The 27,227-nt window shown below is 40.4% G+C and overlaps 1 protein-coding gene across 1 annotated transcript in view; it reads left to right on the top strand.

Annotated features, from left to right (window-relative positions):
• The window catches only part of GALNT2 (polypeptide N-acetylgalactosaminyltransferase 2), a 103,165-nt gene extending 83,925 nt beyond the window's left edge, over positions 1-19,240 (top strand). Inside the window, exons 11-16 of the mRNA XM_068939050.1 lie at positions 3,593-3,719; positions 7,758-7,850; positions 8,054-8,137; positions 9,975-10,101; positions 14,744-14,863; positions 16,326-19,240. Coding sequence (XP_068795151.1) covers positions 3,593-3,719; positions 7,758-7,850; positions 8,054-8,137; positions 9,975-10,101; positions 14,744-14,863; positions 16,326-16,481 — 707 coding nt within the window. The 3' untranslated portion in view covers positions 16,482-19,240. The remainder of the gene's footprint in view (positions 1-3,592; positions 3,720-7,757; positions 7,851-8,053; positions 8,138-9,974; positions 10,102-14,743; positions 14,864-16,325) is intronic.
• The last annotated feature ends 7,987 nt before the right edge of the window (positions 19,241-27,227 follow it).

Here is a 27,227-nt window from a genome sequence, read left to right on the forward strand (position 1 = left end):
AGTAAAATAGAAAAATTACAGGATAGAAAATTGCGTTCAAAAACACAGTCGTCTTTGAAAGTCGCACCCTTTTCTAATTATACTGATTTAAATGCAATAATGTTTAAATGCTGCCGTTTTTTAAGGGATATTTTAAGATGTTGCTGAGACTTAATCCTATAAAGCAGAATACAGGAGTTCATGGATTTAATCTTCTTACCCACACTTTAAGAAATCAATTAAAACGTAGTTGACCTGAAGAATTATTTTTTTATCTTGATTCTGCTATACTGTTTGGCACATAAGCTTAATGTTTGTTTTTATTTTATACCCCTATTGTAGTCTCACAAGGTAGTTATGGTTGAGAAGGCATTTTTGTTGTAATTCCTTATTTTCAGATGTTTGGGAGCAGGGTTTGGGAGAGGGAGAGAGGAGACTGATAAAACTTGTGCTTTAGCCTGTTCTCCTTTGGCCTCGTGATTAAATTTGGCTTTAGAGGGGGTTTTGGCTCTTTATATTACATATTGCAAAAACTTTTCTTCAGCTCAGGCTGATGTACTCCTATTAAAAGAAAAAAGGTTTTGGGTGAACAGAACTATGCTAACTGTTTACAACTTTCAGTCTATCATTAGTTTAGTTTTTCAAGGCATAGGTATATCTCAGAAGTTTTTTAAATAGTGTGTTTTAGAAGCAAGTTATAAGGGTTTAAAACTTCCTTATTGGACAAGCTAGCTGTAAAATCCTAAGATACCTTGAACTCCTAAAAATCAGTGAGGTTTTTTTAATTCCTGAAATATGTGCACTAAGCATACGCTTGGACTGCAGTAAAATGTCCGTTGTAAACGGCACGTTTCTACATGTGGAGACACAGAAACAATATTTAGGTAAGGAACATAAATGGTGGAAGAGACCCTCTTACAGTCCTCTCTCTGACCTTCCTATGCAATACTCAAAAGCCCCTTAGAATAATCTGAACAAGTTATTTTCTGGGTTTCTGTTCATCTCACTAATGGACTGTACATTGTTAAATTGTATTTCTATGAATATCAATTGTTTCTAGGACTTCTAAAAAAATAAAAATTCTTTAGATAAACTGTTTTTGCCATATGTTCAGTCTGAGAATATCTTTTGCTACTAGAGCCCTTAAATCTTTGATCGCCTATAAGTGTATACTTGAGCAGACCCTCTGAATTCTTTCTGAGAACTTTGCAGCTGCTTTCGTGCTTTGATAATTAAGGCCTTGATAGAAGGACAGGGCACAAGTAACAGCTACTCACTGAGGGTGAGAAGTCTGCATGCAAAAAGCTGTTTATGTTGCTCCTGCTGCATTCTGTTCCCCCTCCAGGAGAAGGAGATAGAAACTTCAGGTGCCTTTTCTCTGCTCGCTCCCGAAAAGTGCAAAGGCAGTCCGTATAGTAGACAGCTAGTGATTCGTTCATAGCTGCTCCAGACTAACTGAAAACGAAGAATACAAATCAAATGACCTATGATTTAATTGGCAATAAATGAAACATTTACTAGATACCAGAAACTTGATACGCAGTTTAAAATGTGCTATACACACTTACATGATCTGTTTATTCTCAAGCATATCTTGGACTGGAGGCTTGGCGCTACGTGCAAATAATCTGCCAGATGGACTTGCAAAATAATTCTAAGCATTCTGCTTATACTTTTTAAAACTTAACATTTTTCCTTGGAGCATGTACAGAATGATGATTAAATGATATTTTAGTTCACATGTGAGCGTAGACTTGACTTTAGCAATTCCAAGATGGGCCTGCACTAATTTGCCTACAGTTTAAATTCTCAGTTAGCCAAGAGACAGCTCTTACCATGATGCTGTATAGTACCAAGGTGTTGCATTTTGTCATCCTTGTGAAATGTGACTGATTTCTATTTTGTGCATCAAGCATGTGTTAAGGTATGTTCAGTCTTTTCTTGAATTCAGAAACTCCAGTTCTGAGAATTTTTACAAGTGCTTTTTTTAAGCCTAGGAAGATCGGAGTTCACTGGAAAACTGGATGAATTATTAAAAGGTTTGGATCTAATTTGAAAATCTAGGGTTTTCTTACAAATTTTGCTCAAGTTAGTGAGAGTGCCACCGTACCTTCTGCATCAGTGAAATGCTATAACAGGAGTAAATCTCTTATTGAGAGGTGTAATAGTATGCATTTTTGCTTAATGGCTCGTTTAATTAAAACTGTTGGAACAGTCATTGCAATTCCCAATTTTTGTTGTTCTATGTTCAAAATAACATAAAAAGAACAATGAAGTCACTGCTGTGAAAAATGTATGGAGAGGATGTCCTGCTTAGTTGCTTTAGAAACTGCTTTTGCTGATTGTCCCATGTTCATTCAACTGGAAAGCCAAGGCCATGAGGCAAAGACAATATTATTGTCATTAGTATTTTTGGAAGATCATCTATCTACAGATCTTGAATACATGAATATGCCTAATTGGCTCTGATGCTACTGACATGATCATTGAAGTAGAACAAGTAGGAAATGATCCTTGTAAAAGCAAAGACCATTCAGAAGAAAGGCAGCTAACTCACTGTCAACATTTGAAATGTCTGCACCTCTTCTTTCTCTGGACAGACCATCCGGAGGACGTGTTCTCTACTCTAACCTTTAATTTATTTTTGCTCCTTTTAATTTTTGAAGTGATGCTTTTTTTTTTTTTTAAATCACTTTTCGTGCGAGTGTAAGGAGGGTTTTTGGGGGAGGAATGGCACTTACTATGTACTAAAACTAGACACTGGAGCAGTTTAATATATGGGAATTTTTTTAGCTGTAGAAAGATACTGAATGATTGTGAGGAGGCTTAGAACTAAGAGTAGCACTCAGCAACTGGTGGCTGATGCCACACTCCAGGCGGAGCAAGGGGATCAATGCTGCCAGGAGCCCCCTTCTTGTTGTGCTTTTTCAGAGTGATCAAGCAAAGCTTTCTGTCAGTGCTAGATGACTTCTCCTGACAAAGGTCTAAGTTGAGAAGCGTGCAGAAACGTTTCTAGATCTTGTCCTTCACTTGCAAGGTCAGCTCACCAGCTTGATTTAGGGGTGTACTGTCCATAGTATTCAGTTTGTAGAAGAGGTCACATCCCTAGTCAAATCAAGACTGACTCAAAGTAACTCCTTCCACTGTCAGTCCCATGCTTTGATTATCCGCTGTAAGAAGAGCGGGCCTGAATTTGTCTATCGAGTTATTCCATCATTAGCTGAGTAACTTTTTGTTATAAGCTAGTTCATTAATTTATCTAAGTGTATCTACTCCTATATATCCTTCAGCTAAAACACATTAGAAGTGCGTATGGACCTGACTTATTCTGCCAAATTATAGCATGGTTTATGAATTCGGAGGATGCTGATAACCTCAGGAAAGAGAAGGTAGACAGTTTTGCTTCTAAGTTAATATGGCTATTTCTTCTGAGTTTGCAGAATAGTAAAGTAGAATGCTCAGATATGCCCTTGTTTGTGCAAAACTTTTTCTGAAAACTATCTTACTGGTCTTCTCAGAGATAGCCAATAAGAGTTTCCTCTGTAATCAAAATGCTGAAATTTTGTAGTATGCTATTTGAGATGTTGGTCTTTAGCTCATGTATTCATTGCAGAGATCTCATTCCGAGTTTGGCAGTGTGGTGGGAGCCTAGAAATCATCCCTTGCAGCAGAGTGGGTCATGTATTCCGCAAACAGCATCCTTACACGTTTCCTGGTGGAAGTGGTACTGTGTTTGCAAGGTAACTATTATGCAAGTCTTCAACTAAATAGCTTTTTTTTCTTCTCCAAATGATCGGCAGGTGGCAGTAATTTCACTTTGAGGACCTTTCAGGAGAAATACTTGCAATGTTCTCTAACATGGAAAAATATTAATTATATATTATACTGGCTGAGAAAAGAACCTCAGAGTTGAGAAAGGGAAATTCCTCCTTTTCCAGATTCTCAGTCCATCTCAAAAAGAAAGTGTTTGGCTTGACGTTATCACTTTTCAAACCTTTGTGTTTATCTGTTCTTTAAAAACTTTATTTTCAGAACCATCCCGTAAAACTTAATCATGTAAAAACAGGTTCATCATTCACTGAGATCTAGAATGCGCTAAGTTATGTATTCGTGTTTACTTTTTGTTTGTATAATCAGTGTATTAGCAGTTATGTAGACTGATTCTGGCATTAATGCCAGCCTGTTGAAAGCTTCATTCTATGTCATATTTTCTTTTCCTATGGTATGGTTACAAATGCTTTTTCTATGGACTTACACTGCAGGACTAACGGCTTAGTTTAATATGCATGTTAATTTTGCTGTTGATTCAAAACGTGGCCTTAGCTGAAATACTTGCTCAGTTTTTTGTCTGTAGCATGAGAATAGCAATTTTGATTCATGTTCATAATGTTAAGCGTTGTGGATTAAGGGTTTGCATAAGTGTATGATGGACATTTTGACCAAGGCTCTTATCAATTCTAGCTGAAGATCACTGTAGTTCTTGGTTTAGAGAATTAGCTGTTATGCTTAGGGGGTTGAAGTAGTGCCATAAGTCTCAGCTTAAGGCTGTGGGCGTTAAAGCTGCAAATAAAGTCATTTATTTGTCCTTAAAGGAAACTAAGCCCAAACTCTGTTTAACGCCAAGCAACACGGAAAAGCCCAGGTGTAACTTAAATTCAGAAGAATGTTCCAAGTTGATGTGTTTGGAGTGGTGTCTCCTGTTAGATTAAAGAAACTCTTTAGTGGTGAAGAGTTCTTCCCTTCAACGTTTTTTTTTTTTCTGCCAGCAGCATGATACTAATGGATTGGGTAGTCTGCTTAAATAAAGTCACCATCTTGTTTCTTCCAGTAGTTATAGTAGGGAATTTTCCTTAATTATCTAGTCCCCCATCCTTAGAGTTTTGAATTTTATGCTGCAATCAAAATGAATAATAATACATGGGAGAAAACAAATACGTTACAGCTCTACTCCAATACTTGTAATGTGCCAGGAGGGTAGAAAGATTTACCAATTAAGCTATATTATGTAGGCTCATGACACAACTGTTCTAGTTTCACAGTAGGTTTTAAAATGACAATGTCATAGCAAGAATCATGTTAATGAAAAATGGTGCAATTTTGCCACTGCTCTGCAGCTTTTCTGTTTTGGGGCTGTTGCCATGATGCTGCTCTTTCTGTGAAGTTGTATAGGTGCTTAAATACATTTTAGGACTGAAAACTAAAAAAAAGGGTATGGCTATGTGTGCAAGGATACAGCATAGATGAGAAATGCATCACGCTGGCATTGGTTGAAGATGCTGTGTTCATATCAGTGTTAACGCTTTCAGACTTTGCTGCTGTGTAGTCAAATCACCGTTGTGATTTGATTCCTTGAAGCATCCTGACAATTATTGTGACAGGTTTTTTAGTCACATCTGTGTTTTCTAGTCATTTGAGTTTTAAATGACTTTTGAAGGAAATCCCGTATAGACTTGCGTAAGGACAATTGAAGCCTGCTGTCTAGTGTCTTGGGTGTTTGCACCCCTTCTCTGCTCTGTATTTCTCTGCAAGTGGCCTATTGCCTCTGTCCTTGGCTGTCCAGCTGTCTCATGTACTCGAATGTTATTAAAATCTTTGTTTCAGTGGAATTAGTTTTGAATTAACCTAGAAAAGTAGCATATCACTTAAAAGCAGGGTTGACAAGTTGCTGTACGTTTGAAGGTCATGTTTCCTCCTCAGTCAGCTGATTTGGGCATCAAACGAATATAACCGAATGCCTCAACAGTTGAATTTCTCAATGAGAGAGGATGAGAAACCTAATGTAATGAAATGCCCTTGTAATACAAGTATTACCTGATTCGTGTGGGACTGTGGTGCCAAGACACTAGGTGCATGGCATCAGTGCTGGTCTCGCACTTGGCTTGTTGGCTTATCCTGTCATCACTCGCTTGACTATGTAGTTTGTTCTTGCGTGCTCTGGGTGAATCTGCTATTTTTTAGTGGATTAGTTGTACACGCTGCCTTTTCGTAGCTGTAACAAATCGGTGGTTCAGGATGCCAGACTGGGAGTCCTGTAGCATGAGAGCAGAGCAGAGAAGACATCCTGGCTGTGTGGTGGGGGCAGGCACAGCGTTGTGTCCAGCACGGTTTATTAGGTCATGTTATCTTTGCACCCACGTGCTCTACTGCTGCTTGAGGACCAGCTGCTTTAATACACCACTTCACCTGAGCTGATAAAACCTTGTGGACCCCAGCCTGCTCCATGCAGAGCATGCTCTGACAGCACAGCGGCAGGTTTCGTTAATTGTGGCTCGGCACAGGCACTCAGCACGCCCTACGCAGTGTTCCTCAGTACCCTGGCTGCTTTGGGGTTTTACTAGTTCGCGCACCTCTCGGTGTCTGGGCTTCTTCCATATTCATGCTGTACTGTGTCTGAACTGTTAACCCTTGAGTATGGGGGAAGTGTGGTACAGAGATGAGCCTTGCAAATGCCTTTGGAGTTGATAAACCCTGGCAAACTGCAGCTGCACTAGTCTCTCTCCCACCACCGAATCTGGTCTGCGGGCAGCCAGACTGATGGCTGAGCAAGCAGCAGAGGCACACGTTGAGAGGCTGGCTGATGTTCCCAAAGACCTGATAGACTGCAAGTGTTGATGAGCTGGAACAGCTCTCTGATCTGGGTTGAACAGGATTTTGCTTACAAAAAATATGAAGGATTTTTGGCAAGAAAAAGTCAGCCTTCAGACAAAAAATGATTGAAGTCTCTTGTGATTTTCTTTTTTTTTTTCCCCTCCCTGACTCCTCCCCTCTGAGAAGCCTGCAAGAAGCACTCACTTAATCCTAACTATTCCTGTCTTCTGAATTAGAAAGGACCATATTAAAGACGTTATTGGCTGACTGAGTTTACTGCAGTTGCCTTAGATTAACTTATTGCCAAATGTAGAATAAGCTTCAGAGCATAGCAGTTCTAAATGAAATAAGACTTAATTTTCTAAGCATAAAATTACAAACAGTAGAAGTAAATAGGAGTTTTTCATAGAAGCCGTGGCATGGAAAAAGGCATTATCCTCTTGCAGTCGAAGAGGAGATTTAAAGGCACGAGTTACAAATATAGTAACTTTAGTTAGAGATGCTTTTCATCAGAGGTAAAGAATTTGGGTTTTTGTTAACCTTTACTGCGGTAATTAAATCTCTCTGTACTTTACAGTGTTTAAAACATTTTCCAATATACTGGCTCTCCTCTGTTAGTTAAGCTATGGCAGACTTGCTTGATTCATAGCCTTAAATGTCATGACAACTTATGTCTATGTGGAATGTCAAGGGCTATGCTCGGATGCAGATTGAAAACGTCTGTTGCTTAAGTTAGCATGTCTGTTCTCAGCAAGGTGAAAGACATTAATAAATATTGCCAACTGTTGAGATTTTAGAGGTTTCTAATTAGCATACTTATCTGGATGAACATTCAGTGAATTTGATTTCGTTCAAGTTACTTTTATAAGAAGAAAAAAAGAGGAAAAAAAATACCTTAAAGTTTTTCAGAAAGAGCTCTGTGAGACGGTGTGTATTAAATGCTGAATATAAACCTGAAGAAGCTACGAGTGCGGCAAGGGCATAAACTTCATTCCGAATACATCGATTTCAGTCATATGACTTTCTAATTCCTTTCCATTACCTGTGTTGTTCATAGAGAATATTCTGCCTGGTTTGAGGCAGCTGACTATGTAGTACTAGAAAGGATTAAAATCGAATCCAGAATAAATGACATGGTTTGATTGCAGCTAGAGAAAAATATAACCTGTGTTTCATGTAATTATTCCTAGAAATACACGCAGAGCAGCGGAAGTTTGGATGGATGAGTATAAAAATTTCTATTACGCAGCAGTGCCTTCAGCCAGAAATGTACCTTATGGCAAGTAAGTCACAACTGCCTCTTTCTGCTGTTCATTTGTTCTTCACAAGACGGCACCTTCTGAGGTGATGGCAGTGCTAATTCTCATGCGTTATCTCCTTAAGATAGTTCTACTGAGAAACTTAAGATATTTTCTGTATGTCCGTTAAGATGCATGAAGCACAGTAGCCTGACTTAAACGGCTTTATTTTTTTTTTCCTCCTCTAGCATTCAAAGCCGAATGGAACTCAGAAAGAGACTTAACTGCAAGCCCTTCAAGTGGTACCTTGAAAGTGTCTATCCTGAGTTACGGTAAGTGTCAGCTGCATATGGGGTAGTATGGAGTTGTCTTCCCCTCTCCAGAAAACATTAGGTTCTCTTTCCTTTTCCTTAGACATAAAGCCAATATATTGCGTGAAAACTGTGTAAAAATTGTTTCACTGTGTGAAGCAAGCGTATTGTGGGCTTGCTTGCTTTTTGTTTTGTTAGTTCTGTTCCAAAAATGCTGTTTATCCCCCAGTAATCCATTTTCTTTTCCACCTACCCCAACTACATGCTGCAGTTGTATCCTGTATTCTTAGAAAATGGTGTCCACAGGTCTACGTTTGCCTCTGAGCCTCATATTAGTCTCCTACACAAGCTGTTTGCTTGAAGGTGCATGGTTCTGCACCCTGTTGTCTTCTCTTTAAAGCTTTTGTCTTGACCTAGCACGTGCCTAGTTCAGTGAGGAGACTGAATCCAAGCACAGTGCAAGTAACTGAAGTCAGCAGATGTGAAAGCTGTGTATGTTTTGCAGACGCTGATAATGCATAGCTCTAAGAAGTTGAATCTTCTGCTTTTTTCTGTGTTCCTGAGTTGTAAGACAATTATTAACCTTTGTGCATGTGAAAGAATGGAGAAATAAGAGGTAACCTCACTAGCAACTTTTGTGAAATAAACCAGTATTTACAGAATTTAACACAGTACATGGTGAAAACTTGTTTACTGCTTTAGAATGCATCCTGATGAATGAAAAAACTTCATAAGAGAAACACTTTGGTATCACCGCTTAAATGACTAAACTTTTGTTCCATAATCTCCCAATAAGTATGGCTACCAGATTCGATTCTAGAGACTAGTTTGTCTGCTGTTCCTCTAGTTGTGACTCATAAGAATACTACTTTTTTTTTTTTTTTTTTTTTTTTCCTTCCCTGGGTGCACTTCATGTCAGTTGCTCCCTTAGTTTCTCGGAAAACTGCTAGGGGCACACAGTCTTGGAATGCAAAAGCATCAGCTGTTGCAGCCCTAAGTAAGGCTTGTGCAGAACCACAGATACTAAATGGTCCCATAAACCAGGCCAGTGATGCAAAGGAAATAAGTTACTCTTTATTTTCTGAAAGTGCCAGAGGATAGCTTTTTTTGTTTAATTTAACAGAAGAAACATGGCTTGCAAGCTGTCCTGGAAAATGTACTAAAATAAGCATTACTTAAGTGTAATGTCCTATTCTGTGTCAGTTCTCCTGTGCTCAGTTCTGCTGGGTTGAACTTAGGCTTATGGAAGTCTGAAGTTTTAAAAGGAGCTAATATGCCATTACTTTACTCTCTGATCTGGACTGATGGTCTTAACCTAAGACCATTCAACAGAGTACAGTTGTGGGGTAAAGTGTTTCCAAACTGTATGAATGTCAGTTTCTGTGCAACTGTTACAATAGATGGTGGCAAAATGCTAATTTTTCTTTAACCCTCCACTAACACTTCAGTAGAAAGTCTGGAACAAATGTGAAATGTCAGATTTCTGCGACAAGCTAACTTGGCTGAGGGGAGAGGGGGTGAAAAATGCGCTAGATGACCGTAACGGATAACTGTAAGCCTTGAGTGACCTTAAATGATAACATTGTCATCTTTAACTTGTATATTGTGCGGAGTTCATATATTCATCATCATTCTATGAGATTAGTCTTTTCATATTCTGTCCAAGCTTGCAGGTCTATGTTTGATTTCGCATTTAATGTCAAATAATTACCTTCCCTCATGAAAAGATGATTAAGTTTTCAAATAGCAGTCATCACTTACCTTCACTCTCTCGTCTTAAAAAATACTTCAGATAAAGAAAGGAAGTCAAAAACAAAAGAGAAACTGAATTAAGGAGGTATTTCCCATTTTATTTTAGGGTACCTGATCATCAAGATATAGCTTTTGGGGCTTTGCAGCAGGGTACCAATTGCCTTGACACTTTGGGCCATTTTGCAGATGGTGTTGTTGGAGTTTATGAGTGTCATAATGCTGGAGGAAACCAGGTCTGTATGCCATTCATTTTTTTTTTCCAAAGCATGTGATCTTTTAAAAAATGCGAAACTTTAACTCAAGCAGGTACTGTGTACTGATGAGAGGAAGATGAACCCAAATCAATAGACCAGTTACAAAATAGGGCTAAATAACAGACTGGCTAAATAACTTCTCCCTCAAATATAACTTTGCATTTTCAGGGTTAGAATCTCAGAGCGTGCAGATTCAGTAATCATCAGATTATCTCCTTCCTCTGTCTCTTAATATTTGGTTTTACCTTGGAGTTCAGTAATATCCTTCCCAAAAGTTTTATACTTCTGTGGAGAGCTTTCATCCATAAACTGGTGGAATTGATTTTTTTTTCTCCTCTCTCCCCTGAAGAAAACACTTGTATTGGAACTTTGTCCTGTATATTAAATATATGGCCAATGGTCATAAAGATCAGAAGAATGAGTTACTGTGGTGGTCTGTTAGCTATTTCCATTGTGCAGTAATGGAGCGTGAAAAATCTGTCTAAATCCCGGGAAAGCTCTTCCAGAAAACAGAGGTGCCTAAATGTCACCACCTATTCACTGGTAGTAAAGGGAATGTTTCAGTAAATCCTTTTTAATTCTACTCTTAAACTGATCACAAATGTGTCAAATATGTAAACAACATGCACATGGGAATATTAATTATTACAAAGAATCCAATTATGCAGTTTTTACTTATAGGCATCATTAACCAAGCTTATGCATATGTGTTCACTAGTTGTGTGCTGTTTTGTCACTGAATTCTTTTCAGAAGCAATCTGATCCGAAGTCAAACAAATATAAAATTAGTACATCAAATACATCTCCTGTTAAAATAGCTGACCAATCAGAAAACTACTAGTGAATGGGTGAATATATCAAAATTTAATCTCTGATTTTAAGTTAAAGAGGAAGACCCTACAATCAGGCAGAACAATAAAAGAAGTTATTTTAGGAAATGTCATGTCAATTTGAATGTATTGTCTTCATACACTTGAATTTTTTTTTTTTTTTTTTTTACTCCCTTTAATGAGGCTTTTTCCTATTTATGAAAGTGCACTCATCTTTTCAAAACACCACAAGTTGTCTTAGAAGAAAGGATGGACGTGTCAAAATTGCCTTGGTTGGTGCAGACATTTTGAAGTTTCTCATGATATTGTATATTTTTCTAGGGGTATATAAAGTTGTCATCTTTCAAACTTCCCTCCCTTGAATCTGACCCCTTTTCTGTGAAGCCTCATCTGTAAAAGTGACCCTAAAAAAACCTGCTATACACTTGCCCTGAGCAGTTCCCCGGGAGAGGATACTCGGGCAGATTAAGAGGCAGAATTGGTGAAAAATGCTTTGTATGTCCAAGCTGAATTCATGTTGGATTGGAGCAATTCCATCCTATCCAAAGAAGCACAGGTAAACCATTATTCCCAGAAGGAACTGAGAAAAGGAGGGAAACAAAAGCTAAGATTGCATCAGGTTCTGCAATAATGTTGCAGCTGACACCTTGCTCTTGAAAGTGATAGGTGCAGAGAGAGCAGGAGATACACCAACTTCCTAAGCTTTGCAGGGGGTAGGAAACAGTGGTTGTTTTCAGCTCTGACTCTTGGTTTTCTTCTTAAGTTGAAGCTCACTGATTGGAAAGGTCTCTGGCACCAGAACATCACCGTGAGGGAAGCTGCCAGGTTTCTTCTTTCCTTTTTAAAAGGATCCTGGGAAGAGTCATCAAGTGCTTTTAGTCTGAAGGATAAGGAATCTCTCACTCGAGTTTGTGGAAAAGAGATTTTTCACAAGAAATGAGCTTAGATGAAAGGTTCTGTGCTTTCAGCCAGTGGTGGAGTCACAGAAGCTGCTTTATTTCCAGAATAGCTGATGCTATTCATAAGCCTAGGGAGTAGGTACCGTTCTACTAGTCTTTTGTTTTTCCGTTCTCTATAGAAACAGAGATGATTTAAAAGAGCATTTATTTTCAAAGATAATGTTTTTGCCTTTCTGGCATATTGCCTTTTTTGTAGTGGAAGGTGCTTGTTTTCTTCCAAAACTTGAGTTCTCTGTACTGTCTTTGAAACTTGTGTTGAGATGCACTTTTTTTTCCCCTTCCATGCCTTCAATGTGTTTGGGAAAAGTCCTTTTTGTCAGTATACTTGAAAAAATTCTGCTGCTCTGTACCATCTTCAGTTATTGCTTGAGGAAGAAATGTAATAGAGGATTTCGGTTTGGATGCTGTTGTGAAGAAAAGCTTAGGTTTATTTTATTCAGCTACGAGGGAGACTTTAACTAGACAGAGGACTTTCTAACTGGGGACAGGATTTGCAGTATTTACTTATTTCTTTTACTGGAAGTACTGAGGCAGCAATGAGATGTGGAGTATGGCCTGAATCTTGCTCAGGGTTATCCTGAAACCTTACTGGTGTTCCCATCTGGGGCCCAAGACAGTTAGGTTTTAGATCTTCAGAAGACAGCATAAATGTTATTTAAACTTGTTTGTGAGATGTTCTTGGTGGAATACTGGCACTTTCGCATGTTAAATTAAAAACACTTCAGCTTGAGAAAGTAAGCCTTATTTGGGAAGAAGTCTCAATCTGTTTCTTCATGATTAAAAGGGAAAAATCAGTTGTTTACGACCATAGATGAAGGCGCAAAATTCTTAAACAGGAATGAACAGAGTGAGCTTAGCATGGGAGAAGAGGAGTCAGGAGCAGACCAGATTCTTTGACTAAGGCCTGTCTCTTACACCCATTCTTACAGAGAGCACTGTGGGGATCAGGAGGACTTATCTATGGTGGGCTGTGGAGAGCTGCTTCTATAATGTGGAGGATGTGCTCTGGCTTATGCTTAATCCAACCGAAAATATGAAATTTGAGTGGAAATAGGATTCTTTCTTCCTAAAACAGGTTGTTGAAATTCAATTCAAAAAGGTAGATTTGCACCTATAATGGGTCGAAGAAATCCTGGTGTATCGCTTGACAGTTGTGTGCAAATATGTAGCGTTAGGATAAGGAGATAAAGATGAATCCAAATATACGTAGACACAAGGAGAAGATCTAAGGTTGGTATTCAACTGACTCTTTATTTCTGATTTATGACACAGTTTTTTCAGATGCCCTGATTTTTCCCAGTTGCTACACAGAGCTGTCCTATTTCCAGCCTGTGCCCTGAGCACGTACGCACGCTGCTTGTGATTTCCCCTGCCCCTTCTGTTCCGTGTGGTGGAATTTGCTCGATACTTATCTCCATTTATAGCTAGTCATAGTTTCAGATCACTGGAGGAAAGCATCTGTGTACTCTGTTTCATACTGTGAAGGGTCCTCGTGTTAGCTTTTTTTAAGCAGCAGAGCTTGGAAATTAAAAAGCTATACCTTTTGGCTTTTTTTTTTTTTTTCAAACATATTAAGGTCTTGTGATTTCTGTTGTGTCTGGAGCTCTTCCAGTCTTCTGATGGAAGAGTGAAGATGTATAAAGCAGTATCTTTGATGTTTTATAGCTCTCTGACTGGAGGTTTTTCAAACATACTAGTTCTTACCACTTAACCTAGTAGTACCTAAAGATTTCATGAGGCATTAGGTGTAAATCTTAAAGGGGGCCATCTGTTTTCAGTGGCTCTTATGTTTCTTAGAAATTCCAGGTGAGTTCCAAAAAAACTTCCTTAATTTGTTAATGTTAAATCATTATTAAAAGTGGCTATGAATGGCATTTGATGTACAAACTGGAGGGAACTGAGAAGGCAAGTCATTTTAACTGTCGTTGGAGGTGAGTTGCTGGAGAAAACTTGATCATGCTGAGTTTTTATGCGTATGGCTTTTTGGGGGATTTTTGTTTTGTGTGTGTTTGTGTTTTTAGTAGCACATTGCTTGAGTTGAATAATTAGCATTGCTTCTGTGGTAGAGGAGATCAGCTGCATTACTCAAAGGCTAATTAGAGATGTGTAGAGCAATGTGGATCCTGGAGACCGAAATTTGGGGTGAGAGGCCTGGAGAACATCAGGGCAGGATCAGGCCTGTTGTAGGACACCAAGATTGAACAAGTTGGACAATATCAGAGCAACCCTTAAAAGTATTGCACAGACAATATATGCAGAATGGCTTTTCTTTTTTCTCTATTTAAGAAATTGCATATTTAAAAGTATTTAAAAGAAATTACATGTTGTAAACCACACCTTGGATGGGAAGCATCATTTTCCCTTTTGCCCTGGAATTTGGCCCTCTTGTGTATTGCTTTCTGGTAGTCTCTACTGTATTAGAAACTACTGTTTTTTCCCCTGCATTACACATGCATTATTTAGTGTATAGTTAGAGTGGCCAGTGATGCTGCAACCCAGACTTATGTGCGAGTGTATTTACCTTTAAAAGGTGTCTTTTACTTAAATTTGAGGACCTGCATGGCTGCCAGTTGTACTTCTGCAAAGCCAGTAGAGGGAGCAAAAGGCTAGCTCAGGCCAGAGCTGATTTGAGGAATAGTGAAGCAATTGAATTGACTATGCTTGAAAAGGATCTTTTTTCCTGACCTGTGTGTAACAGTGAACTATCCTAGTGCTCATACTGAGCCATTCACAGGAGTTTAACCTGTGCTAGAAATGTAGAGGTAGCAGTGTGTGCACCTTGTGCGAGTATTTGCATATACGATTTTGTTTTTCACTTTTCTTCCTTTTTAGGAATGGGCCTTAACAAAGGACAAGTCAGTGAAACACATGGATTTGTGCCTTACCGTTGTGGACAGAGCACCTGGGTCACTAATAAAACTTCAGGGCTGTAGGGAAAACGACAGCAGACAGGTTAGTATATCATGAGTGCCCTCTGCAAGCAGTGGGAAAACAAGGGTTGTATGTGAATGAGTGCAAGAAAGAAAAATGCAATTACTAGTGCACTATGCTTTCTACTCTTCGCTGTCGCCCTATTATTTGTGTGTGTAAAATTAGGATGTGTGACACCTGGGCATGCCAGTTCCAGGAATACGCATGTACACTGAGCTTTGCTTTTTATAAGTGAGTGTCCATGTTATATTAACATACAGCTGTTGCCTCAAGATTGGCCTTATGTAAATGTTTGCCCAACAGCACTTGTGTGTAACAGTCTTCAGCTGTCATGTCTGTTTTCTGAAACAAAATTTAAATTCCAGAGTGTATTTCTAGTCCCCCTGTCATGAAGCTTGAAGATGAGGTAGGCCGCCTCTTAGAAGAGGGTGGTTTGGCTTTTCTTTCTCATTTTCAGCTGTGACCAGCCTAAATCATACATGAATTTGCATCAGTGAAGAAACCTTATTTTACTTACCATTTTAAGTTATAAGAAAAGGAAAACGTTCTTGTAAATAGGAAGAAAGCAAAGGAATGAACAGGCTTTATAACAGCACTTTATTATTAATGCAGCATTGTTGCTTTGTTTATTTGCCACGCATAGGTAAAGCCACATTTGCAGAGTCCTACCATCTTTTTGATCTAGTCCTGGAAAAATTCATCTATTTCTGCAAAGTCATCAATTCTGATCTTCTGCCAACTTCCTTGCTTCTGTATCCGAGTGTTTACAAACAGATCACTGAAATGTTTGAAGAATAGTCCCTTCCTTTTACAGATAAGGAAACCAAGGAAGAAGCATTTCTGTGATCAGGTTTAAAGACCAAATGAGTCACAAGTATCAGAGAAAAGCTTTTTTTGTGTGTATGTGCCCAGTACTTGGGCTCATCAGTAAATGCTACTTTTCTGGACTCTGTTCTATTATTCCTAGCCATCACCTTGGGTAACAGAGCGTCTGATGGCACAAGTTTTAAGTGATTGTCTTCCACATATTTGAAGGGCATCTGACTGATTTCTCGATCTCTGTAAGGTTGCCTTTGATCATGCTTTTTGCTTCTTTATGTTCAGAATTGTATTGGAAGTGATACTGTGGATGCGTTGAAATATCTTTCTTCAAATCAAGGGCTTCTCCCACAGGCATACATGATGTGACAGTATATTTGGAAGGAACTCAAATCAAGAAAAAAATTTGGTGTATTCTGTATCTAGCGCAGTGTTCTAGCTGAATGTGAATAGCTGTTTTTGGCAAGGCATGTGACAGTTTAGACGAGCCTTGAATAAGAGTGTATACACTACATACACACTGCAACAGCAGTATGTACACTACATACTGCTGTTGCAGCCCGAGCTGGGGAAGGATGTGAGGACTCAGACTTCAGAGGACAGGATGTGAAACTCATCCTTTTTTTCTGCTTTTATGGCTCAATATTTTTATTCTCTCTTTCAGAAATGGGAACAAATCGAAAACAACTCTAAACTCAGGCACGTTGGCAGTAACCTCTGTCTAGACAGTCGAAATGCCAAAAATGGTGGTCTCACCGTTGAAGTCTGCAGTCCTTCTTTGTCACAGCAATGGAAATTCACACTTAATCTGCAGCAGTAGAAGGACTTACATGCAAAATGCCGTTTCAATTCGTAGACATTGGGCAAAGTTTTGATTGCATTACTGATGTATTTCTTAAACTTTCCACGGAACTTATATACCTCAGTATTCCACCTTTATCTGAAAGTAGGAGAGTGCTGAAGCAGACACCAGGGAACCAGGGGGACTTGGAGCACTGCAGTGACTTCACTGAGCATGACTGCAGCACAGTTCCTGTTTGGTGTGAAGACTTTAACAGTTCCTTTCTGTCTTCAGTTACATACTTGCACAGCAGATAATTAACTCTAGGAACAACTGATGTATGGTAGAAAATGGATCTCAAAAAACACCTGTGGGGAGCAGGGTATGGGAAGGGAGGGTGGGAAAAATTACTTAGGAGAAGATCACTTGAAATCTCCATTTGCTTAGAAATCATCGTTTGTGGTTTCCAGAAACAGAAGTGTCATTTTGAAGGGTTTTTTTCCTGTGTGTACTTGGTATATTTGAATATGAACTTTTCTATGATGGACGCTAAATATAAATATATAAAATTATATATATTGTCAGCTCCCAATGGTTTATATCAGTTTTCATCATCCTATAATTATCAACAGTGATTGACATATATATAACCAGAAATTGGATTGGAATGCTAGGAGAGTGAAGCTTCATGAAGGTGCAGGTTTTGTGCTGCTGAATGAGATGTCCATGCTAACACTGGATGCTTTTGCTTTGCAAACTGGATCTACTTCTTAACACTTCACCCTCACTGGAGATCATGCAACTCAGGAGGAGAAAGAAAATAGCAGAACAAGCCAGCGTATCTGCACAGATGATTGCTTGGATTGTTTATTCCAACTTGGAAATTCATTACATGTGGTCTGGGCATCTGTAAACTCTTACTTGATGTTTGTGTTGATCATTTCTGTAGTCCTTTGTCTTTAAAATACTTATCCCTTTGTTACAAAAACTGTGTAAATCGTGCAGATCTTTCACAGATGCAGCCACATGGGTTCAGCACAGTTTTATGTTGGGCCCTGATCAGAATAGTTTCTTTGTCTCAAGCTCCCCTTTTGAATTTTCAGAGTATGATAAATAGTAATATTACTGTCTACAGATAGCACAAGACCTTGATTTTTAATTTGGAAGGATGAGCAGCTACATAATATCTCTGAATTGCACTTGCTTAACTTATGGACCTACTACTGGGGAATTTTCTTGAGTTGTGTTTCTTTAAATGGAGTTTTTGAATGGATTCAGGCTTGGCTCTGGGAATCAGTCTGGATACCAGCAGATCCTATATGGTGTTTTTAAATACAGAAGCAATGCATTTTACAGCTTCAGTCTAGTTGATGTCATTTTTATTTTAAAATAACACTGTCAAAGTTAGGGTTAACTTTGACCTGTGCTTTCTTAGGTTTGTGTAGAATATATACTTTTTTTTATTAAGCAAATGCTTCAGTGAGCTTTTACAATGAAAAGGAGAGGTAAATAAGTAGTTCCAGCACTAATAAGCAACACAGCCTTGACAAAAATTAGTGCAGATGTGCAGTGGCAGGAAATGGTTTTGGTAAGATTATAGATCTCAGAAAATGTAGATGATAAACATTTACTGTACTGTGGTACAGTAATGGTGCAGTTTTCCTTTCTTTGTCTCTGGAAATAGAGTAGTTCCTGATTTTTCAGTTTCCTTTGGCTGCATTTATGCAGTAGGTGTAAAGGTGGTACTCTTGTGGGCAAAATGGCTTTAAATGTGTCAATAAAAGTGCCCATAAATATCTTGCATGTCTGAAGCTGTGACTTGCAAGTACCTACATCTCTTTTGGATGGGAACATTAAGGGAAATGGTTATATCCAGCTTTTCTCATCCATCATCTGATTTTTTTCCATGAATAATTAATACTTTTTTTTTTGCTTTTTTGCAGTTCACTTCCTCAAAACTTGCCTGTTTCAGAGGCCATACAGTGGATAAACTAGTTTTTAGTCTCCCCTTTTCTGTAGCCTTTTAACCTAGCTGAGCATTTGAAAAAGTATGTGATTTACAAACAGCAGTGGATTTCTACTGCTCTGCAAAATAAATGCTGAAATATGGGCTCAGCAGCAAGTTGATTGTTCACAGGTTTGGAAAAACAAAATTTAAATGGGGCGGGGGGGGACTCGGCTTCTACTGTGTATGTTTTCCAATTGCAACTTCAATCATAGTAAACATAGTACTAACTGAAATCAGCAATTGCAGCTCTGACCTGCCTCTTAACTCCAAGTCAGAATCGCTAGTAAAATTCCCGACTCCACCCCCTAACCAAGTATTGAATGCCAGTGTGTATCATACGAAATAGGACTATTTCTCTAATTCCCCACACATGCTGTGCATAGGGATTTTAATATAGGAGCTGTATGTTATAGACAGCATTACTTTTCTGTGAGAGAACAGATGAGAAGTGGTATCTTTTTGTTATGTTTACATGACAGTGTGCCAAAGTTATTTACTGTGATTTGGGGGGGGGGGGGGGGGGGTTAATGTTCAAGAAGTCAGCCTATTTGAAAGATAAATTAAGAGCCCTTGAAGCAAATTGTGATGGATTCTTCTGAGAACTTTTCTTACTGTCTTCAGAGCAAGAATGGTGACATGTTTGTTTTTGCAGATTTTCAAGACATAGTCTGGAAACTTTTTTCAGTTGGTTTGAAAAGTCTGCTGTACAGAGCTTGTACTTTATTCATTTTATAGATGGAAACCATCCTTGAAAAATTGTTTAACTTAAATAAAGAAGAATGCTTTATAGAAAAGTTTGTGGTTGCTAATATAACTGAGTGAGAGCAAAAAGTCTCCCTGGAGCTTATAAATTGAAGTGACTTCCAAACGCCTCAGTTGACTTGGCTGTTTCATAAAGTTCCTGTTTTTGAAAGTGTGTGTATACCTGGGTGTACACCTCTATTTATGAGGAAAAAATGTTGCTTGTATTTAAATTAGTATGACAACTTTGAGGAAATTATCTCGTTTTAGAGCCTGTTCTCCTCTTGAGTGAGTTAACCCTGACTGTAGTCACCTGAAAACACTGGTAAAGGCAGGCTTCCCCTCCCGCCCCCACCCTGTTTAGGCCTGATGTCAAGACTTCTACCCCTCTCTACACTGTCAGACCACTCTTCCTAAATGGTAAGGCCTCCTTCAGCCTGGGGGGACTCAAGACAGGGGAGTGCAGCAGCTGCTTGTGCAGCTGACTTGAGTGCCTGTCCTTGTCTGCTCCTGCTCCTTCCATCAGAGGTTCCTCCTTCCTTAATCAGCTGTCTGTGGTGTGTTTGAAGCTGGATCTGAAGTATTCTGTGTTAAATAAAACCTAAACACTTTGTAAAGTGTTGGTTTGGGATTTTAGGGGGGGTACTCCACAGGTCTAGTTAAGAAAGCTTGCAACTGAACTGTTGAACTGACATGACTGGAGAGGGAGCAAATCCTGCATGGTAGATTGTGGGAAGTCAGGAGCGCAAGGGCCGGGAGAGGCCGGGTGTTTGGTGCCTGCTGTCTTAGGAGTAACGCAGGGCAGCTGCCGGTGTCCAGAGCTTGGTTAGACAGTTACCTAGGCAGAGGTGAGCTGCAAGCTAAGCAGGTAGAGGAGGAGAAGATCCTTTCCAGGAGGGTAAATGGGAAGGAGGTGAACAAAGGAAGTAAAAATTTTATCTGTGACATTTCATGCAGCGTCAGAGGCTCCTCGAGTTGCTTCTTGAGACACATCCTCCTTTCCCACTATCAATAGTATACAGGAATAGGGCCTTTACTCCTGTTCTAAGAAACTTAGCTTTATAGTTGGCCCCAAGGAAATGACCAGCTGGCATTCATGGAGGAGCACTTGTAGGACAGATTTAAATGCTTCTACCCTTTCAATCATACTGACAGGAAGATTGTTCCTGTCAGGCTGGAGGAAAGGAGAGTTCTTGGGTGCAAACCTAACTCTCCTTGTATGCCAGAAGCCAGTAACTCACTGGCACCTTTCAGAAAGTCTAAATGAAATCAAATAGGCAGGGGTTTTTGTTGTTTTTTTTTTTTTAGAAGGTAGACCACTGAGTAATACTTATGCTTGGAGAAAATAAAATGGCCCTGTCAAACTGCAGTAAACAAAAGAAACAACCTTGCATTTACAGATGATATTTGAGAGCTCAAATGAGATTTCTCCATCTTAAATACCACTTAACACCTCTGAGATGGTAGGTAACAAACACATAATTAACAGCTACTACTCCCAGAAGCCTGTTATAACCTAGTCTAACCTTAAACATAAATTTCTTTTTTTGTCCCATATCTCTTTGCCGAGAGTTGTGCCTGTTTTCTGTGGGTACTCTTCCCTGTAAACTTCTTAATGTAAGTATCTGGACTGAATGAACTGCCTAGCAGATTTTACGTTACTTCTGACCAAAACGTAATTGCTTTTTTCCCTCCTATTTCCAGATATAAAGACTTCCCATTCAGTGTAAATTCTTTCTTGGAATTTCAGGTTATACATCTTAGCCTGATGTTGCCCCTTTATATGCATAGGTTTACCCTGCTTGCTGATCGCTATGTATAAAATCAGATATACTTATATACCCTTTTTGTAATGGAATGTTGAGTATTTCCTCCTTGGGGATTAACCAAAATGTTTTTTAAATGCAGGATTTTCAAGACAGTATGTTTGAGAAAGTAGCTGAATATTGAGGGAGATTAGAAGTCTATAAACTGCTTGAGATAAGGACTGTTGTCTTGTTTGAGGTGCGTCCTATAGGGCATTGTGGTCTGGTTCCCGGCTGGAGCACTACTGCCATAACTTTGGTTATTTTGAAAAGTTATATTTTTGTATACAAACATCATTGTCTACCCTCTCTTACTTGGATTTATGTTAAATGTAGGTACGGTATAAATTAATGTGGTCTTGAGTCGCATGCGTGCATTGTCACTGTCCTCATCCACCCTGAAACACAATGAATAATTTCACAGCAGTAATTTGCTATAGAATACTCCAGCAAGAGGCTTGTCCCTGTCTAGAATGATTTCAGATGAATAGAAACGATTGAAAAAATAGTCTGGGATAATAGGCCATGATTACAGAATGAGCACAAATGTCAGGGTATTTCTTTTGTTAGACTGCACATTTTATTTACAGCTTAACATCCAATAGCTATTTTAAGATGCATTAGTAATCAGGCTTGAAAAAATGGGAATAAAGTCAGTCCACAGATGTTCTCTCTGTACAGCATTCCAAGAGGTTGTCTGAATGGGTGCAAAATACCCTTTTTACTTGATTTCTTGCAACACAAAGTCATATTGTTGCTCTGTATGTGGAAAGAGAGCTGCTTGAATCCATGTCCCTGTTTCTACCAAGCAGACTGAGCCTCTTAAACGGGCTGAGGCAGGTTTTCCAGACCACCAGTTGTTCTTGCAGCAGTTCTCTGAGCTATTCCTAGGTCAGGTACGGGATGGTAAGGAACAAAGGTCCTCTGTAGTGGAGTAGAGACTGCACTGAAACTCTACTCCAGCAGGAACGGGATTGGGCCCTTATGGCTGTTACTTGTGTAAGCTGCCCACTGATGCTTATCACTCATGTTGGACTTCAGGGCTTGCAGTAAAGATGGACAATTTTTATACAATGCTCTTCAAGGCTCTGAATCAATAATCCTGAGGTGGTAGATCTTAACTTTCAGCAAATCCAGCCCAGCAAGATAAATCAATGTGAGGCCCGTAGGTCATAAGACAGTCCTTTTTTGTGTGAAAGCAATAAACGAAGCGCTCTATCAGATGTCCGTGAGCAGTGCTCACAGGCTGCTGACCTGAAATGGCACTCTCGAGAGTCTATCAGTTTGCTTAGGGAATGGCCCAAAAACTCTGCTTGTCCAGCTGGAATTTCTGAGCTATTGTGGCTCTGGCTTATTCAGAACAGGAGCATGTGCTGGAATAGATAAGTGTTTACATGGCATGCTATGAAATTTTGAGGTGTGGGGAAAACGGAAGGAAGGAGGCAGACATAGCAAAAATGCAAACCGAGAGGTACAGAGTGGCCCACTTTTTATCCCTGCTCCTTCAATTCTTCATCAGCAAGGAGCAGAGACTGCCCCGCTCCATCTGATTTGAGCTGGAAAAGGATGGTTCCTGTACAAGAGGAGGTTACCAGGAGAACACCAGTGAGAAGATGGATAGGGAACAATTTCATGCATTGTTCATCTCAAACAGTGAATGAAAGGGCAAAAAAGATGTGATTAGGTACCAAGTTTAAAACGAAAGTGCTTCACATTGTTGATAATTACTCCCACAACGTTAAAGCCAGAAGTAGGTATGATTCCAAAAGCTAGAACGCCATCTTACAGCATGCACCAGGAAGCCTTAAGTCAGAGGCTGATGGAAGCTGAGAGAGCAAGTGGAAGAAATATTACTCAGCCTTATTCTCATTCCTTTGATATTTTTTTTCCCCCTTAGGCATTTGCTGTTGTCGGAGCTAGGATAGTGGATTATGTAGTACTTTGGACCAACTGTTAGCTAACAGTTTCCAGCTGAAATGTCCTGAGTAGCTCGCACCTGAACCTGGACAATACAAACACTTGAACGCCCAGAGCGTGTCAGAGAACAGCAGGTGGGGTAAGCAACAGTGTCTGCAGGAAAGTGAAGGTGCCAACTGAGCATACCCAGAATTACCAAGCAGCTGATGTTTAATATGCTCTTTAGGGAATCCCATCTCCAGCTCTTGTTTCAAACATTACCTTTCTTTGCTACAGCTTACTTACAAAGTGGTCTAATTCACATCTTGCCTAAAATGTGAAAAGGGTTTTGGTTGTAAATGTAAAAGGCCGCAAAAAGACTTAAAATTTCAGGCTTTTTAAAGAAAGAATAAACGTGAAACAAAACTGTCTAGAAAGGGTTAGGAAATTAATTTTTATAATTATTAATAGCAGAAATCTAATGCCTTCAGGGATCAAATTCCAAACGCCATTTTAAGAATTTCCTTCCTTTCCAAAACCGTTGCAGATATAAAACCACAAGAATCAGGATTTTCAGTAACATCTTGGGTGGAAGACAGCATCTTTGACGTTTTGGTGACTCTTCACTGCACAGTCCCTGAGGGCAGTCTTTGAGAGGTCATGAAGTGTTTTTCCCTTTTTCAGTCTTCCATGGACTTCCGAAAACATGCCATGAAATTTTCCACTAGCCCAAATATAATGATCTTGGTACTATGCCTGAATTTAGACCTTTATTTGCAGCTCTTGGGGCAAGGCTTATGTGAATTCATGAATATTCTCCCCTGGCACAAAGGGGCCCAGGTCTAAGTAGCCTGGACTCCTTTGCAGCATAAATGACGATGAAAAGAGGAAGCGGCTATTGCAACCTGAGAACTCCTGCAAGGTGTGAGGTGTGGTGGGAACCAACCCTCCTGCCTCCCCATTTCTCTTAGTGTCAGTACTTTACTTGTTTTGTGACCTGTTTACATGCAGGTGAAAACTCTTTCTGGCAATGAAGTTGAGGATGTACCCAGGCTGTGGGGAAGAGAACTGAGCCTGGCAAAAGTGAGTAATGCTTTTGAAGCAGGGACTGTTCAAGTGACTTTTCTGAAATTAAATAAATAAAATTCATTTTAGGACGCTCACTTTCCTCTGAAAGTTACTTAGACCCTGCTAAGTAAAAGGTCATGGGAGACACAAGGGGAGGGTCCAAATCCATGCGAGCTGAACCTGACCTTTAAGCCTAACTCCAGTCTACTTGCCCCATTCTGCCTTTGCCTAAGTACTTGAATTGGCTGTGGCATGCAGGTAGGCCTCTCCTCCTCTGTCTGGGAAGGCTGGAATAGCAGCAAACATGTTCTAAGCATTTTGTTGAGCTTGGGTTAAAATGTCTTAGGAGAAGCTCTGTTAAGGAACTGACCTTTTTTGTGTTGTCGGGGGCTGACTTTCAGGGCATGGGAGGTTACCGCTCTTACCTGTCAGGAAAGATTTGAGGGGATATTAGTCACAAAGAGGTTTTCTGAGCATAAGGCACCCATAGAGAAAATCCTTTTCCATATGACGCTCTATACAGTACTGTTATTTCTGTGTTCATCTACATATAAATCCAATGTTTTTTCCTCCTCTCCCCCCCCACTGTTGGAAGTGGCCTTTCCTTTCTGCACAGACCAGCTCTGTCTGCCCAGCTTCCCCCGTGGGGAGGGATTTAGGTGTACTTCTGGTTGGCAGCTCACTTTTCTTTGAGTCAGTGCCCTGGAGCACCAGCTTCCTTAGGAAAGCTAGAGATGGCAGCAGGACAAGTTACCTGCTGACTCCCTCGCTCCAGTTTCTTCCTTTTGGCAGAACGCAACTTGATTTTTCTCGCGATTATTATGGGCTGCGAAGAACAGCTCTTAAATTAGCCCTGAGGAGGTGGAAAGGTAGAAAGCTCGCTGTGGGGAGTTTGGTTTGACGCAGATAATAGGCACAAGTTCTACCTGACTCAATTGAACCATGTCATATGCAGAGTCCTCTTTAGTTTGTTTTTGTTGTTTTAATTAGCTTTTTGGCAGCCATGCCAAACACAAATCATGTGTCTCTTTCCAACTGCTGTTGCTGCAGACTTACAGCGCAGATCTCCAGCCAGATCTGGACTTAGATGGCTCAGTTCCATGTAGGGAGCATCCCGTGAAGCCCAAGGCCTGTGTGAAGGTACCTGATGTCTGAAATGTCTCCTGGTACTGACCCTAGATCACCCTTTCCTGAAATGTTCCCACTGCATCTTATCGCCACTGCTTTGTGCAACTCTGAGCAACCTACAGACCTGCTGCTGCTCTTGCAACTGGTTTGTGATGCTCGTGTGCCGTTTTGCCTGTGCGACCCTCCCCTTAGCGGCACGCAGAAGTAAGAACTTGCACAGCCCTTCTGGGAGCTGAGAAGCGCCAAGTTAGGGCGCTTCGGCCCTGGTGCGTTCACATGCACCTTTGTGGTAAGGGGTCTGGGGGGTGTGACACTGGCCCCCTTACGGTGCCTCTGGAGGCCGCCCCTCTGCTGGAGAGGGCCCCGCGTTTTTACAGCACTTGGGATTGCAGAGTTTTTGTGTTGCTCCAAACCTAGAGGGCGCCCCCCGTGGTGCGTGCTGTGAGTGAAAGCTGCCTGGAGCACATCTCGCTGATGCTGAGGGGAGACGAGGCAGCACATAAACCCCTTCAGTGGCCTGGAGCATAGGATTTGGGCCACTTTTCCAGGGAGCGACGTGCCCTTCACTGAATATCTCGATCCCAAAGCCCTTAAGCCATAAAGGGTTGGCATGAGAGGAAGGCTATATTTTCTACTGGCTTGTAAATCTCCTAGGCTTTAGCTAAGATGTTTTTTCTTTTCAGTGAAGGAAGATAACTTTGCAGCCACCCATTTTAAGTAATTCCACAGTGACTTCTCCTTGCTGCCTCAAGGGCCGCTGTCTTGAGAAGAAGACAGAGCTGCACATACATTTATGGATGCTTCAGCCTTTGTGTAGGGTCCCAAAGAACAACAACAGCAGCAGCAGCAAATCTCATCCACTGCTGATGAAACTGGGTTAAGCTACCTCAGGCGATAAAACACTGCAAGCTACTGCAAGGCTGTCAGCTGGGAAAGGGCACTGTTGTCTTGCAACACTGAACCTAATAATGTTATACATAACTCCTCGTTATTAGAAAAGAAAGAATAGGGGGAAGAAAAACTGTTTCTTTCTCTCCTTCTGTCCCAGTTTTCTCCCTTTTGGAAGCTTTGAAGTCATTTGTTGGTTCTTTGCAGTATGAAAGCAGCACAGGTACTTGCTCTGCAAGGGCGGTGTCGGTCAGGACCAGTCGCGGTAAAACCGAAGAGATGTCAGGTAGGGTGAGCACACGGAAAGAAGAAGAGGGGGCTGGTCTGGCCTTAGCTGGTGGTTAAACCTTCTGCACAGGCATGAGGTTGGGTCTCCCCCTGCGTAGCCATGAGGCAGTACTTCCAGCACAGCTGAGGTAGGGGCTGTAGCAGGTAAGCTCCCTTCAGCCCAGTGTTGTTGGACGCCTGGCCTTCCTCGCTCAGGGGGTGTGTTTCCTCTCTCATTGCACGAGGCCGAACCTGCAGACAAGGTCTCTAGTGCGACTGTCTGGTCGTTGCTCCTGCAGGTTGCTCTTTTGGGAAGTAACTGGAGAAATATGTATCCCAGTGCCTTGCAAACTGGCCACGGTAAGTGGTTTACGATAAGTCTGCTGAACCACCATACCTCTGTAGATGTTTCCATTGAAAAGTTGGTGATGTTACTGGGTAAATCATGAGAAATAGGTTGTTCACAGTGGTACCAAAAGCTCAGGAGTCTCTTTTACTTTTTGCACAAGCAATAGAAAAGCTGTTGTCGGCTCCTACTGAGTCCATTTAAGCATCTACGCTTTGTGTGTGCGTGCAGGACCTAGGCCAGGGAGAAGGTAGATATATTCTGTACAGTGTAAAAGCAGGTTCCAAAATCGACATGATGCACAATGCCTTGAAATTGGCTGCTGAACTCGGTCCTAGTTAAGAGGTAATACTGCTAAATATGGGTGACTTGTTTAAACCGTCTCTTTACTGCACTGGCTGCGACCATTGCAGGCAATGCAGACATTTAGCAACTAATGTGAGCACAACAGTTTTTCTAGTGCAATCCTGGCTGCAGCAACAATGCATCACTTGATTAAAAGTAATAGAATCTCTCATGTTCCAATATGTTTATTAAACCCAACTTGCATTATTTAATAGCACTGATTGCTCAGTCTGACTGTGGACTGTGGATTTTCATCCATGTTTGGTTTAGTAAAGGCTTGACATTATTTTTTT

The sequence above is a fragment of the Struthio camelus genome, chromosome 3 (genome assembly GCF_040807025.1).
Source record: "Struthio camelus isolate bStrCam1 chromosome 3, bStrCam1.hap1, whole genome shotgun sequence".
NCBI lineage: Eukaryota > Metazoa > Chordata > Aves > Struthioniformes > Struthionidae > Struthio > Struthio camelus.